We start from the raw sequence: 16232 nt of genomic DNA, 5'->3' as shown, positions 1-16232 counted from the left end.
CCAGTCTGCTTGTCTCCACTTTACCAGGGGAAGGGGGCGTGTTATAGGAACATGTAGATTCTTCTACATGTCCCAACTGGTTTCAGGGGTATCCTAAGATAGCAGATTAGGGGGCTGGAGAGATGGCTCAGAGGTTAAGAGCACTGGCTGCTCTTCCAGAGGTCCTGAGTTCAGTTCCCTGCTAATGACTCTGTCTCAGCTTTTCTAAGGTGTGGTATATAGGAAACCCCATATTAAGCATTAACAATATCTGGATTTAAAAAAATGCTAACATGGCTTCAAAATTGTATCTGACCCCCTCTTTTGAAAATGTCTGGTTTTCTAGGGCTGGAGCAATGACTCAGCGGTTAAGAGCATTGGCTGCTCTTCCAGAGATTCTGAGTTCAGTTCCCAGCAACCACATGCTGACTCCCAGCCATCTATAGTGGGATCTGATGCCCTCTTCTGGCATGTAGGTGTGCATGAAGACAGAGCACTCATACAGAAAATAAGTAAATAAAATTTAAAAGAAAAGTAGAAAGAAGGAAGTGCCTGGGTTTTTAAAAATGTGATTGTGTTTTGGAGAACCAAAATTCTTTTAGAAATCAAAGTTGTTGCTTGCTTTTCTTTTTTCTTTCCTCCCTCCCTTATTTCCAGTCTTCTGCTCTTTTTTTAAAAAATTATTTTATTACTTTGTGTGTATGGGTGTTTTGCCTGCTTGCACCACATGCATGCAGGGGCCCTGGAGGCCAGAAGAGTGCCTTGGACCCCTGGAGCTGGAGTTACACTGTGAGTGACCACGTGGATGGGTTCTGGAGAGCCAACCAGGGTCCGAGAGAACCAATGCTTTTAACCGCTGAGCCGTCTCGTCAACCCCCATTCTTTCTTGATTTTGAATTTCTGATGCCACAGTTCTAGTAATCTTTTTTGAGGATAATAATTACTTCTTCATGACCAAGGAGAAAGTTACGAAGGGATATTAAATAGAAGTTTAAAAAATCTCTGACAATTTTTTTTCCCGTAAAGATGCCAACCCTTTCATTCACATAGCCTTTCTTATATCTCGTATTCTTTCATAGGAGGACAAATTTATCTTCGTTTCGGAATACCAGTAGTAATAAAATAAAAAGGTCGTAACTTTGTCATACTTCAGTTTCAAGAATTCAATTTGGCAGTGACTTGAAAGTAAGAGTCCTCATAATCAACACCGATCACCATTTATTCAGTATATGAATTCTAGTTGGAAAAGAAATGTGAGCAAGTTCTGGAAAGCCGTAAGGGTCAGGAAAGGCGCTCTGGGATAGGTGGAAGGATGGAAACCGTGCCTAGGTTTGAAAAGCATTCAGTCTGGAAGTAAGCTGTTACCAACAGGCACATTTACCACTAAAATCATTGACTCGGGTTTGTCATCATGAAATTTCTGCCACTGAGACTTGTAGGAAATTTAAAGGTTCCAAGAACCTACGCCTAGAGGCTAGGCTCTTTCCACGGTGACTGGGAGGGCGGAACGAAACAAGCTTCCTTAAGAAGCACTGGGAACGCTAGCGCACGCGTTCTGCTGAATTTTGGGCCTCGCCTCCCGCCGTCCGCAGTCACGTGCGGACCGCGGCAGCCGCGTAGCTAGGTGGGGGCGGCTGAGCCGGGCGCAAGCCAAGGCAGGAAGGGAGGTGGCAGCCGAGCCATTCTTAAAGGGGCCCGAGAGATCCTGCAGCGACGGGCCGCTGACGGCCGGAAGGAAAATGGTGAGTGGCGCGGAGGGCGGCACCGCGGGGCTGGGCGGGCTCGGGGCCCTTCCCGACTTCCAGCGGCGGCCGGGACGACCCCCGCCGCGGGCCGCCGGTTGGAACGTGGCCTCCAGGGACAGGGGTCTGGCCCTTGTGGTCCCCGCGGCGGGACGGGCTGGACCCGAGGGACGGCGTTGGCGGCGAGCGCTTGGGTTCCAGTTGCATTCTGCCCTAGCCCAGGCTTCTTTTCTATTTGCGTCCCCCAGTTTCCCGCTGCATAGACCCCTATTCCTGCATTCTTCAAGTCGAGGCCATTGGAACCCATGTGACCGGAGGTTCTATGGTTTCGCCTGTAAGCAACTGTCAGAGATTTAGTTTAGCTGCGTCTGGGTCCGTGGCTTCAGTTCTCCTTGACGATGGACCCCAAGCGTAAAGATAAAAGTGGAAAATTAAGTCAGTTGCCATCAAGGATCTTCTGGATCCTTCCCAACGTGCTTTTTAAAATACGGTCAAGTTCCATGGAAACAGCAACAGGAGAACACTGTTGTTTTCTGTAACTCCTCTCTTGGGAACCACTTCCATCTAGCTGCTAGGCGCTAGCGGGTCTTGTCGTGGGTTTTCATCATTACGACCTTTAAACCACATTCCAGGCTGCTGACACTCCTGTTAGAAGCATTCCTTTCGCCATGCTTCCCCCTAAGCTTCTGGGATTCAGAACTCCTGGCTTTTCCTCCTCCTGCTGCTGATGCATCTGTTTTCCTTGGATTCCGTTCTCCATTTCCTGGACTGTGCTCATAAGAACCCTAGCTAGGCTCCATCCTGAGGCTTCATTTTCTGTTGTATTTCCTTTTGCTGAATTCCTCCCTCCGGTTACCGCCTACTTTGAATTGAGCTATGACTTCCTATCTCTGACCTTACTTCTGAGATCCAACCAGAAGTGATATCCCACTTTTTGGTTAATATACTCAGGAAACAAAGCCGGACAGTGGTGGCACATGCCTTTAATCCCAGCACTCGGGAGGCAGAGGTAGAGGGATCTCTGTGAGTTCGAGGCCAGCCTGGTCTACAAGAGGTAGTTCCAGGATAAACTCCAAAGCTACAGAGAAATCCTATCCTGAAAAACAAAACAAAACAAATATACTCAGGAAACACTTCACCACAGATACCACAGAGGCTCTTCAATTTGTCCAAAAATAAATCATGGTCCTCCTGCCCCCACATCTGATCTTCATTCAGCCAGAATTCTGTAACTTGACTAAAGGTGCCATTTGTATCTGCTCCACAAGCCAGAAGTCTGGAAGTTGTCTTTGTAAGCCTTTATTTCCTCCATATTGAATCTAGCCCAATTCCTGTGTAGTGACTAAGGGAAAGAGCTATAGCTGCCAGGCTACCTGGTTGCTTCCTGGGTCCACTACCTGTATGTCTTAGATTTGGGGGAAGATGCTTGTAGCCTGTCTGAGCCTTGACATTTCCTGCTAAATGGGGATGGTGTTAGTGTAGGTGATGTGGTGTGGAGCACAAGGCAGGAATCAGCCTTTCAGCCACTTGCCATCTCTTATCCGAAATGGTAACTGGTGCTGCTGTGTTCTTCCTGGCTCTCTGCCTGTTTGCTGCATATCAAAACAAATATGATCTTATCAGAATCAAATATGGCCATGTTTGCCTTCCCCACAATACCTACAGCATATTGACAGCTTCGATTTGCCACAGGATAGAAATCTGAGTGCCTCCAGGCCATAGCCTTGGTCCTCGCTCCAGTTCATCGTGGGCAGCTGAGTCACACTATGGTCTCATGATTTGGACTGCTATGCTCACTTCAGTCACTTTAGATGGCTTTTCCTACGACCGTGGTGTTCTTCACCGCCATCACTTCTCAAAGCATCTGTGATTCTCCGTGCTAGCATCTATCATAGGGACCAGTCTACAAATTTTTGCCTGGTCTTTTTGATGTAGGTCTCTTCTCTACTAGACTATCATGTGAGCTAGCACTTACCAGAGTGTTGGTGTTCATTAACTATTCATTTATGAGTGCACCAATAAATGGGTCATTCCCCACCTAGAATTGTCTCTATAGCCTTGTACTCATTCTTAACCGCTTCCAAATGTAAGCATGACTAAGAGCTGACCATTCTCTTCTCTCTCCCTGCCCTTTCCTTTTTAGAAGAGACAGTTGATCCTCCTGCCTCAGCCTCTAAGTGCTGAAACGACAGACATGTGCCACCACTCCTGGTTTCTGAGTCTTTCTTGTAGAATGGGGTTTTGTTGTGGCTTTGGGAAGGGAGAAAACACACTGAATAACACAAATTAAATCAATGCATGTTTTCATCTTTTTCACCATGCTGGGGATCACATGAGGCAAGTAGCTAGCAAATAGAGTTACACATGGAACGTGTGTTCACAGGTTCCTGGCCTATGATGTCACGCTTATACTTGTGGCTCTCATTAGCAGAGACTCATATGTCCAATTGGTTTTGTCTAAATAAAAATCAAAAGTTTTTATTAGCTTCATTATATTTCTGATCAAAGAAGATTGAATCTTAGCTTCAGAAGTTCCCAATGACTTAGCATCTCTCTTAAAAACAGGTAGAAGACTAAACATATATCCCAGCAGTGGTATTTTTGTTGGCTAGTGCCCTTGGCTGGCATATACTTCCTGATTGATTGTGTAATTGCACATCGTATGACACACGTCACAGCTTACTGATATCAGAGTTCAGAATTTTAAGGACAGTTAAAGTGATAGCTATTTCCTGCTTTAGTGGATGCTGTCTGTAGTCCAACAGAGGATCAAGCACCCAGGCTTCCATTACATTTTTTTTTTCAAACTTAAGTTTGGAAGCCTTGGTGCTTTAAGGTTCTGATGAGAATTGTCCAGATTTTCCTGAAGGGGAAGGGGAAACTTATAAGAAAAGTCCAAAGTAAGTGAACTTTTGCAGCTTGACTCAGACCAACTGTAAAAAATGTAAAACAATGAGGGGATTTGAACATTAGTTAGGTGTTGGAGACTAGAATTCTGAGAGGGTTTTTCAAGCAGAACGACTACGATGTTTATGTTTCTCATGACACGTGATGTCTTCAAGTGATGAATAGTACAGTGTTTCCAGGTGAATGACCTGTAGCCTTTGGGTGAGACCGTCCATTGGGCCTAGTGATGTCCTGTGGGCAGTGATTGGAGCTGAATGATTAATGCATAGCATTTTACTCTTCTTTTTTTTTTTTTTTTTTGGTTTTTCGAGACAGGGTTTCTCTGTGGCTTTGGAGCCTGTCCTGGAACTAGCTCTGTAGACCAGGCTGGTCTCGAACTCACAGAGATCCGCCTGCCTCTGCCTCCCGAGTGCTGGGATTAAAGGCGTGCGCCACCATCGCCCGGCTGCATTTTACTCTTCTGTTCTCCACATTGGTATGCTTTGCAAGGTTCCTTTAATTAATTAATTTATTTTTTTTTTCCTTTTTTGGAGACAGGGTCTCACTCTGTAGCTCCAACCTTTCCCAAACTCAGAGATCTTCTTGCTTCTTCTCTCTAGTGCTGGCATAAGAGGTGTCCACCATCACGCCTGGCTGATTTTGCAGTTTTACCACTATAAGCATCAGAGCATGGCATGGTGGCACACACTTGCAATATCTATACTACTGGAGGGGCTAAAGCAAGGAGGATCACAAGTTTGAGCCAGCTTGGGGAGGTGGGGGATAAATCCTGTCAAATACTAGCCAGCTGAGGGCTGGTTTGATGGGTGAGTATTTAAAGTAATTACTGTACAAGCACAAGATCTGAGTCTGAAGCTTGGAACTATGAAAAGCCATAATCTCAGTGATCCAACAGCCAGGTGGGAGGCAGAGGCAGGAGAATACACAGAAGCTCATTGGCTAGCTAACCTTTTCACATAGTATGCAGAAGGATCCTGTTTCAAATAGTGGAAGGCTAAGACCAGCACCCAAAGTCATCCTCTGACCGCCACGTGGACACTGTGTCAAATGTATGCCCAGATTCACATAAATGGATGTGTGTGCACATAGAATTTCTATCTGTGCACCTGAAAACAAAGCCAGCTAACTAAACAACAACAAAACAGCTAGCTGGATGTCATAGCCATGCCCTGTAACACTAGCATTTAGGACACTGAGGCAAGAGGGTTGTAAGTTCAAGGACAGCCTGGGCTACTTACCAAGATTCTCATTCAGAACAAAGTAAAAAGCAAAAACAAAGCTAAAAAAATATAAAACTATTTCTGTCCTCTTGTTTGTGGTGATAAATTACACCACTAAAAGAAGAAAGCATTTGATGATTTCTGAGGAAGATAATCTCTAAGCATTTCTTTTGGCTTTTATATTATTTCATCTGCTTTTGCTTTTGTACATTTGCTCCTCTTTTTCAAGGAAATAGATTATTGAGTATACTACAAGGGGCATCGGACTGAGCAGCCACCAGAGTATTGCCTGTCTTTTTGTACATTCTTTTGTTATTTTTTAAAGACAGGGTTTCTCTGTGTAGTCCTGGCTGTCCTGGAACTTGCTCTGTAAACTAGGCTGGCCTCGAACTCAGAGATCTACCTGCCTGTCTCTTGAGTGCGGGGATTAAAGGTGTGCACTACCACTGCCCAGCTAAAGATTTATTTATGTATGTATTTTATATGCATGAGTGCTTTGTCTTCATGCCCACTAGAAGAGGCGCCAGATCTCATTACAGATGGTTGTGAGTCACCAGTTTAGGTGCTGAGAACCGAACTCAGGACCTCTGGAAGAGCAGCCAGTGCTCTTAACTGCTGAGCCATCTCTCCAGCTCTACTTTTGTACATTCTTAATAGCTAATTTTATATCTTTGTAGTCAAGTAAGATATAAATTGTTCATTTTTACTGTTGGGTTTATTTTTATTTTCTTCATAGTTGTGAAACTCCAAAAAGTAAAATGATTTTCCTGTTCTTGCCATGCAATGTGAGATCCTGTGCTTGCTTATCTGACGCAGGTGATGGCCCTCCACTTCCATGTCTCTGCCCTACCTCTCACTTCACATAAAATGCTTCTTAGTATGTGCTTGGTTTTTGAAATATTTATTAGCCAAACAGGATTAAAGTGAAGCTCACACTAGAGATGAACAGGTATGACTAATCTGTGTAGATACAAAGGTCGGTAGAGCTGAAAGTTCTTTAATGTGCACAAATATTGAAGTCATGGCATTTTAAGTGTATGTATCCTCCTCTCTCTTGTAGAGTGAGTCTTTGGTGGTTTGTGATGTTGCTGAAGATTTAGTGGAAAAGCTGAGAAAGTTTCGTTTTCGAAAAGAAACCCACAATGCTGCCATTATAAGTAAGCTGAAGTTGCCTCGAAACTCTCTGATGTGGTTTGTGTTCTCCTGCAGTTCCTTTGACTTTAGAAAGTAACAGTTCTCCCATGCGCTCTCCTTATCACTGCCACCTCTGCAAGTTAAGAACGTGCTCATGCTACCTCCCTCCCACCCCCTAGGTCACTGCCAACTCTGCTCAGAAGCTGATTGTCTTGTCCCTTAGGAATGAGGTCCTCATTTGTAGTGACTTTTTTGTCTTTCTCAGGGGGCTAACATTCACACCCAAATGGTAAAGTTCAGCATCTGTTTCCTTCTAACTGTACGTTACTTCAGTTTTGTGGAGAGGGCTTTACCTGTTTTTGTAGCTAATACTTTGTGGGCAATGATTTAGGTGAAGGAAGGTTGAGGGACTGAAGATGTGGAAGTATAGACCTGGCCTAACAGATCCATCAGGCAGGTGGGTGTTACGTCAACTGGTGACACCTTATGAATTTTGTTTCTGTTACAAATACTATCATGTGGTCCTATGGTTCTTTTGTTTGTTTATTATTATTTTTGCTGTATGAGTGCTATACATGTATGTCTGCGTGCCAGAAGAGGGCATCAGACCCCATTATAGGTGGTTGTGAGCCACCATGTGGTTGCTGGGAGACTGGGAATTGAACTCAGGACTTCCAGAAGAGCAGCCAGTGCTCTTAACCGCTGAACCATCTCTCCAGTCCCTTTTATGTTTTTTTTTTTTTTTAATGGCCATATGGTTCTTAATAGGGAAGATGTAATAGTGCTGTTTACCCCAACAGATGAGGCTGTTTGAAGTCACATTGTATGTCCATAGGATTTAATGTGAATTTAGTACAAACTCCAACGTAGTTTATTCTTTACACAGATAGAAAGAATAAAGGCATGGGTGACCTAAGTTTCCTTTGATTTGGGTTTGGATTATATCATTTATGTTTGAATATATTTGAACAGAGGTGGAATTGGTAATTCACTTCCTTAGACTAATGACCATATGCCATGAAATTAGAATGTTGGAGAAGCTGGGGGTCTTGGGGTTTCTCTCTTCTGAGCCCTGGCCAGCTCTTCTTTGGCAATTCTAATCATGTTGCACATAGAGTCTTGATCAGAGTTACTCTTCCAAGCCTCTTTTTATTTCGAAAGATACTCTGGAGTCATGAAGCTCTCCATCCATGCAGTTCATGTGAGGAGTTGATAAGAGTCTAAATAGGCAAGTTCCATGTTGGGAATTGTACCCAGAAGTGGAAAAGCTCATACCTCGGTGTATTTATGCTGTGTTTCTTGATGTCTTAGTTATAGGTGCTCCCTCCCTCCATACAGACTAGAGCTGCTTGGGCTGCATGGGTTGTGTAGTCTAGGTCACCTGGAGTCACGCTTTACTTATACTGTTTTCCTTATAGTGAAGATTGACAAAGATAAACGCCTGGTGGTTCTGGATGAAGAACTTGAGGTTAGTTCAGTGTGCTAATACAATTTTTATAGTTAAGCCATGTTTGTTGTCTAAACAATGCCGTGTTTGTTACGTGTTCTGGACCTCCTTAAATACGTGCTGATTATGCATGAAGAGCATGGCTAACTGTTGCTTCCACGTTGTCTGCTGATTTAACTGCCTTCTGTAAAGCAATGAGATCCAGCGTGGTAAGTAGGAGCTGGCGGTCTGTACCGAGCTGTGCACAGAGTGCTATCAAACTAAAGCCGGCCACTGGAAGGGTTAGTGGAGTTGCTGTTTCCTCTGCCGGTGTTTCCCCACACTGGAACCTGAGCACAGTAGGAACACTGTCCTTTAGCTCCGCGTTTTGTTAATAGAAGCGCTTTTGTGATGTGATAGTGAATTCCTAGCTCTTAGCAGATCGGGTGCTTGTGGGATCTTCGGCTAAGAACATGCTTCAAAGTTTCTTTTCTCCGTACTACCAGGGCGTCTCTCCAGATGAACTTAAAGATGAACTGCCTGAGCGGCAACCTCGATATCCTTTTCTGAGTGGTTTGGGACAATTTTTGTTAGTCATCAGGATTTTATTTATGAACCCATTTGTTCAGCTTTCAGCAGATATATTTTATATGGCCTGCAAAGAGGATGGGAGGACTGTGGGGGAGAAAGGGAGCGGTGAGGGGAGACGGAGGACAGCTGTGAGCAGAGGGCTAAATAAAAGACTGGAACCCGCTGGTGTATTGTGCTGTCTGAGACGCTAATAAAACACCATGGCCACGGCCCAGTTAAAATACCTATGTGTGTTGTAGACAAGAACAAGGAAAGTTGATGCATTTAGATTTTGATTTAAAATTTTTTCTTTAATATGCACATAGTAAAAACTGATAAAGAAAAATTAAAGCTGTACTTTGACAAGTTTCTTTTTGAGAGGCTACATGATTTTATAATATGTCCTTGGGGCCTGTTTTGTAGACTGATATCAAAAGTGTGGTGTTAGATTGAATAAATAAGGCCTTTCACTAGCTCCGGGTGTTGATTATTGCCTGTCCTAAAGCAGGGGCTTTAGTTTCTTTAACTTGAGAAAAACCTTCATTGTGTATAGTTATAAGTACCAGCATGATGACGGGAGAGTCTCTTACCCTCTGTGCTTCATTTTCTCCAGCCCTGTTGGTGAGTCACTTTCTCTAATAATGTCTACTTGGCTTTGATCCAATTGAACGCCTTTTGCTATGTATAAAAATGAAGTTGTTAGCCGGGCGATGGTGGCGCACGCCTTTAATCCCAGCACTCGGGAGGCAGAGGCAGCGGATCTCTGTGAGTTCGAGACCAGCCTGGTCTACAGAGCTAGTTCCAGGACAGGCTCCAAAGCCACAGAGAAACCCTGTCTCGAAACCCCCCCCCCCAAAAAAAAATGAAGTTGTTGAGTAGCCTAAACTAAGGTCAGTTGATGTGTGTGTTTGTGCACACACCTTATACACTCTAGAGCCGGTACCATAAAGTGTTGTCTCTCAGGACGCACTTATCTCTGCTGGTTAATTCCTAGAAGTGTAATTGCTGAGTTCAATCATAAATTCTCATGATTCAGAAATATAATGGCACCTTTTAGAATCAGAAGTATATATTTTAGTCTTGTTAAGTATGTGATCTTTGTGCGGCTGTGGTACTACGCGTATGTTTATCTTTGTAAAAGGAGGTACTAGGGATCTGCCTGTAATCTTAAAGATGGTCCTTGTACTATCACAATTAAAATAGTGCTGAATAAAGTTTTTAAGTGTCAAGACTGAAAGTCAGGGTCCACAGGAGACCTAGACCCATTTTAACTTTGAGTTGTCTGTCTTTCTGTAGACAGTATACATGGAAGAATTACAGTGTAGCCATAAACATTTAGATCAAAGCTTCTGTAAACTTAGTAACCAGATCTTTGTGAAAGACCTTTGTTTCTGTGCTGTGTCTTCCAGGGTGCAAGCCTGAGCAGCAGATGATGTACGCAGGGAGTAAGAACAAGCTGGTCCAGACCGCTGAGCTGACCAAGGTAGTGTCTGCCCGACATGTCTCCTGTAGCGAACAGCGTGACAACTAGGCAGCAACTGCAAACGGGTTCTCTCTAGCCGAAGTCCTGTGACTAATGTGCTGCATAGAATAAAGCTTTGTACTAGGAGGAGGAGAACCATAGTAATCTTTGAACCAAAATGTGTTTTTAAAATAATTTGATTTTAAAAAAGTAACTTTCAAAATGTGAGTAGCTTCACGTAGTGGTACATGCCTGTAAACCCAGCACCGGGGGTTCAAGGCTACTTTGGGCCACATAATGAGATTATCCTAAAAGAAGAAGGAGAAAAGCAAAGGTCATGGTAACCACAAAGCTATTAGGTCTTTGCTACTCTCTGCACCATAATGTACTAGAGCTGACATGCAGTCTGCACATGACTCTTACAGCTGCTGGCATCTCGCTCTGTACAGGTGTTGGGATTGACGGTCATCAACAGACTCATTGGATAATGCAACTTAGCACCAAGCCTCATAATCTTGAGTTTGATCCCTAGTACACACATGGTAGAAATAGAGAACCAACTTCTGCAAGTTGTTCTCTGGCCTCCAGACACATACTATGGCTCATATGTGCAGACATGTGCTTGCGTGCGCGCACACACACACACACACACACATACAAGTGCCATTAAAGGTAGAAAGAAAAGCAGCATCAGAAGATGAATGACTTGTTCAGGGTTGTGTGTTAGTTAGAGCTAAGATTCTGATTTACATCTGGTTCCAGATCCCATCTGTTTGCTGTAACGTCATCTCCCTCTAGCCTTGTGCTCCCAGGGCTGAATCAGATTTCTGCTGGAGAACTGTAGCTGTGGACTTTGAGTGTAGCCTCATCAAATTAGTCAACAGCTGGTGTTAGCATCTGATACTCAGACTGTGAAAGCGTGGCCTTATGTTTCTTCAGCTCCTCGCTGGGTTGATTTTAGATATGTATGCTTGGCTGTCTTTTCTAATGGGCAAGGTTTACAGACTTACTCTTTGAGCATGTATGTGTTGGTTTAGAATTTGTGGTTCTAAGAGTGCAGGTTTTATGCCATCTTGATCGCTATACTTTGGTAACTTAAGTATTTAGCACTTAAAAGGAGTTAAATATTGGTGAGAAGGTACATCTGATTTACTCAGATTAAGTCATTGTCATGACCAATATGAAGGAAACAGAACATGGTATTTAATACTCGGTGCAATGTAGGGTTTGTTTTTAGAGGGATGGACTATGACTTCAGTTTGTTTGTTTTTCCCTTCCTTAAGGTATTTGAAATAAGAAACACTGAAGACCTAACTGAAGAATGGCTACGTGAGAAACTTGGATTTTTCCACTAGTGTGAACTTCTGTGTTTCTAAAGTATTTATGTATTAACCTGACCATACTGGAACCAGACATAAATAGTTAATTTATGCCTCAGAATGCACTGTTACTTACAGTTTGTTTCCTGCAGTAAAGAAAACGTCTTCATTTGTGCAGTCTGAACAAGGGGATCATTTTCATAGTAACGGAACTTTGTGACGTGTGGCCTTGTGTTTGTCATTGTTAGCTGGACACTTTTCTCCAGGGGTGATGTGCACCCTCATGACTGATTTCTGTGATTTATGGTTCAGGATGTACTGTTTGCAGACACTAGAGGGAGGTGGGTATTAGGCTATGGTAGACAGCAGGTCCTCCTTTGACCACCCCTGGGCACGGGCAGTCTGTAAGTGCAAATAGCATTCCATCACTTGTCACGCCATCCAGGTTCCTTCGGGCTAATGTCTCAACCTGGCCGATTTTGAGCCAAGAGCAGTGACTTAGTAGAACCTCTGTTGCACTTCCCATAAGTTTTCCTTCTCTCTTGGTTTCCTGTAGCTTTGTAATCAATCACTCATTCTTAAGGTCTGTGAGTTGGATTTTATGGTAAAGTTAGGATTATTAGGTTTTCTTCTTATGAGAAATAGAATCCCAGTCTTAGAAGCTGGTGAGTTATGTAATCAAGGGCTTCATTCCTGATCATGTCACTAATAGGGAACTTGGAATGTGGCTTGGTAACACTATAAAGCACCTCCTAATGTCTTGTGAGCACCGTTTTAAATATGTTACTACTGTGCCTTTGATTTGTCAGCATTAACATTAGTTTAAGACTTCTACACTGCCAGTATTCTAAATTTGGCGAAATTAATACTTTTTTAAAAGGTTCAAGTAAAACAATTTTCTAATATGTATAATTGAAGTTTGTAATAAAACCAACTTGTTATTTTTAAAATTCCAACTATCTGCCCAAAGTCGTGAACATGTGGTAGGTGAGAATTATGATTTGGGTATAATTACTGTTAGTTTTGTGCCATATGTAAGCATTACTTAAAATGTTGGTCATAGTTAATAGCAACATATCAATTTATCCTAAATGTCAGAAGAAATTCTGTTATGGACAAAGCCAGTCGTGTTAGATGGTAGCACCATTGTTAGGAAGCAAGACTTCTAACCTACTTGCAGTTATTACGTTACACTTAAGAAAACATGTAAGAAACTGATGAATGGTAATTTAGAGAGACTATAGAGGCTGATCAAATTCTTATATTAAGAAGGTAATCATTTTGAGCTGGGCAGTGGTAATGCATATGCCTTTAATTCTAACACTTGGGAGGCAGAGGCAGGCAGATCTCTGAGTTCGAGGCCAACCTGGTCCACAGAACTAGTTCCAAAGCAACCAGGGTACACAGAGAAGCCCTATCTCAAAACAAAAACAACAAAAACAAAACCTAGCAAAAGCATTTTTATGCTGGTGCAGTTCATTGCGTACTGTTCGTCTTGCTTAGGGTTCTGTGGCAGCTTTGCTGGAGGAAAGGTAGTTGGATTTTGACAGTGGAGTGGCGTGTGTTGTGTGCTCGTTAACCTGTATGTCAGGAAGCAATTGCAAGTGCTGAAGGAGGTGTTTGCCTTGGCTCATGAATGGAAAAGTCCTTTATTTTGGTTTCCAGAGAATGAGAAAAGTTCACCCAAGAAGTTTGAGATACAATGCAGGTTTTTTGTTATGGACTAGAGAATAGCTTGTTTATAATCCTACAGAAAGCAAATGAGATCCAAGTGGAGAGTGACTTTAATGTTTCTGAATGAAGCAAATAAGGTTTTGTTTCAGCTGGTTGCATAAGTATGCTGTTGAAAGTAGTGCTGCAAGGTGTACATTTTTAATACAATTCCTTCTTTTGGCTTGCACATTTAACTTAGTTTTGGAAATCTTGAGGTCTTCCATCAGGTTGAGGGCACTGGCCTGCCGTACACAGGACTTTCCAGTCCTCCAGCAGCAGCACCGCGGCTGCCAGCAGCTTGCTTCTTGAGCTTTTCCAACCCTTCCCAATAAGTGTGCCTTTTGGAAGGCAGCACATTGGATTGGGTCATCAGTAGAACATTTTTATTCTGCCTGTCCTTAACGCAGGTTTGTAAGTCCTATGCTCAGATATTTATGTACATTTCCATTTAGCTAAAATTTGCATTCTTTTAAAGTATTTTCATTACTTTTCTACCTTTCCATAAAGAGTATGTCCCAATTCCATAATTCCAGCTTTTACACTCCATGTCTTTCTAGAACAACCATTCCTACTCAGCCTTAACTCTTAATTTTTCCTTTTTGGAAGCCACTCTTTCCAGGAAACTCTTTTGCTTTCTAAGTCAGCATTGGTTCGGAAATTTCTTACCTTCTCTAAGTTGTGCATAGCATCTACTGTCAGAGCCAACTAAGAATTACCAAGTGTATTTACTACAGTTTTTGTGACAACATGGGTGATGTGTGAAGAAAGGTATCCTCAGGTTACTGTGCTGAAATTCCAAATGTCTGAGTTTGAACAGCCACCACTGTGTTCTGATATTGAAGCAATTATGTTAGGAAAAGCTGGTTGACTCTTTTGTTTAATTGACTTCTGAACTCTGTTGGAATTGTCTATCTGAAAAGTTTACTGGAAGCCTAGTGCAGTTAAACGTGAGGGCTGTTACTAGATTGTTTGTCATTACTAAGTGATTTGTAGCAAATGTGTGTGAGCATTTCCCCTCCCTTTTTGTCTCCTATTTTCGGGAGCCAAACTTAGCCATAAACTGTATCCTGGTCTGACACTTTCACTAATGGTTTCCAGTTAGAGGAGTTTTTTGCCAAATTAAACTTGGCTCTTATCCCACCCAGACAGAAACTAAAGAAGGTGCACATAAGAAATGTTTGGACACTTGCAAAACTCATGTGAGGGCCTCAGTCTGTATATGGACTAGTGAATGGATATTTTCATAAGGGTTGAAATGCCAGTATTTGGGAAGTAGAGAAAAGAGTATATTCTATCAGTTCTATTGAGTGTTAATATGGTTGTATTCCTTATCTGTTCTCTAGACTGATAATACTGGAATCCATAAAGTTTGAGCCTTTACAACTTATGTGAAGAAATGTTGCGAACATTTCTAGATGAATCTTAATTTGTATTTCTGGAAGAATGTACATAATCTCCTAGGCCTCTTCGTGCCGACGGTTCCAAGGCAAATGTTTGCTAGGCCATTGACATTTCAGATCAGTGAGCATATTCCTACAATGTTTTAAACAGTCACACTAAGCCTGTGATAGAAACAGTTTCTTGCTTTTTAGAATATAAATACTTGAATATTGTTTGAGATCACCAACATGCCAGGGCAAGTCCCACTGATTTTGATGGTCCAATATAATCTCATTCAGGAGGCTTGAAACATTAGTGGTTTAGTCTTGTGGATTTTCACAGTTCTCTGTCACTGTTTAAGAAAACCAACAACTGGCACTCCTCCTTAAGCTGTGTTTCAGTCTCTGCTAGTTCATACCGCATGTTTATTTTGGAGTCTTTGGTAAGCATGGTGCTTGTATCGGTTTAAATAAAATGCTAACACAAAAGGACATCCAGTGTTTCGTTTTTCACCTGCCTTCCACCCCTCCTGTGAGTTTCTGTGAGTCACATCCCCATTTAGCAGTTTACTTCGTTGGAGAAAACCAAATAACAATAATAACAAAAATCCTTGGGCAACTTGATGGAACGAGAACATAATGACGTGGGACTTTCTAAAACTCGGTCTGATGCAGAAATGATGGTGAATAGCAGTACAGGCAGAAGGAGCAATTCCAGATGCTGAGCCTGGCCTTGAAAGGGAGATTAGAAATTAGGAGGTCAGTGTGCCTCTTAGCAGTCCTGTTACTGTTTACACTCATCCTGCCTAAGGGACTGTGCTGCAGGGTGTAACCATGGGTGTCTATTAGAACAGATACATGCAAATCCCTAATAGCTCTGTAGTTTACCATGTACTGTTTGGGATGAAATGTGTTAATAGTCACAGTTTGGGTTATGAAAGGAGTAATTAGTGCTTTCCTTTAAGAATCTCGGAAGGGAACCTGACCACAGCCGGGAAACATTTTTCTTATTTCTCAAATCTGGTCATTTAGCTACTCAAAGAGCCATTTTCTAAAAATTATTTCACTAAAAAATATGCCCCCCCCCAAATCCTTGTTGGTTTTCAGCAGCAAAAAGTGTCTCAGGTCCCAACACTGGCCAAGAGTGGTTTTCACGTGGACATTCCTTGAGTGGACACTGCGTCCCAGTGTCGTGTATTTTTAGCTATACCAAGGATCCACTTAATTGGAAGATCTATTGCTGAGCACAGTGGAGTCTGTTCTTACCTAGACATCTGCCTCGGTCCGTTGTGTGGTGGTGTGTCAGAATCCCTCAGGCTGTATCATTTATGAAGTACACAAGTTGTTTCGGAGACTGTGAAGTCCAAAATGAAGGCCCAGA

The 16232-nt window shown here is 42.6% G+C and overlaps 1 protein-coding gene across 1 annotated transcript; it reads left to right on the top strand.

Annotated features, from left to right (window-relative positions):
• The first annotated feature begins 1578 nt into the window (after nucleotides 1-1578).
• Gmfb (glia maturation factor beta) lies at nucleotides 1579-15345 on the top strand. The gene is made up of 7 exons (XM_050162422.1): nucleotides 1579-1721; nucleotides 6909-7005; nucleotides 8401-8450; nucleotides 8915-8964; nucleotides 9517-9599; nucleotides 10388-10461; nucleotides 11724-15345. The coding sequence occupies exons 1-7, from the start codon at nucleotides 1719-1721 to the stop codon at nucleotides 11793-11795; spliced, it is 429 nt and encodes a 142-aa protein (XP_050018379.1). The 5' UTR covers nucleotides 1579-1718; the 3' UTR covers nucleotides 11796-15345.
• Nucleotides 15346-16232: the final 887 nt, after the last annotated feature.

This window comes from Alexandromys fortis, unplaced genomic scaffold (genome assembly GCF_014885135.2).
Source record: "Alexandromys fortis isolate MF-2015 unplaced genomic scaffold, M_Fortis_MF-2015_v1.1 scaffold_130, whole genome shotgun sequence".
Lineage (NCBI taxonomy): Eukaryota > Metazoa > Chordata > Mammalia > Rodentia > Cricetidae > Alexandromys > Alexandromys fortis.
This window is presented reverse-complemented; position numbering and strand designations above follow the sequence as displayed.

Coding starts and splice junctions, on each gene's coding strand:
- Gmfb (XM_050162422.1), top strand. Junction 8,965..9,516: donor CTGCCTGAGCGGCAACCTCG/ATATCCTTTTCT, acceptor CTTGAGAAAAAC/CTTCATTGTGTATAGTTATA. Junction 10,462..11,723: donor AGACCGCTGAGCTGACCAAG/GTAGTGTCTGCC, acceptor CCCTTCCTTAAG/GTATTTGAAATAAGAAACAC.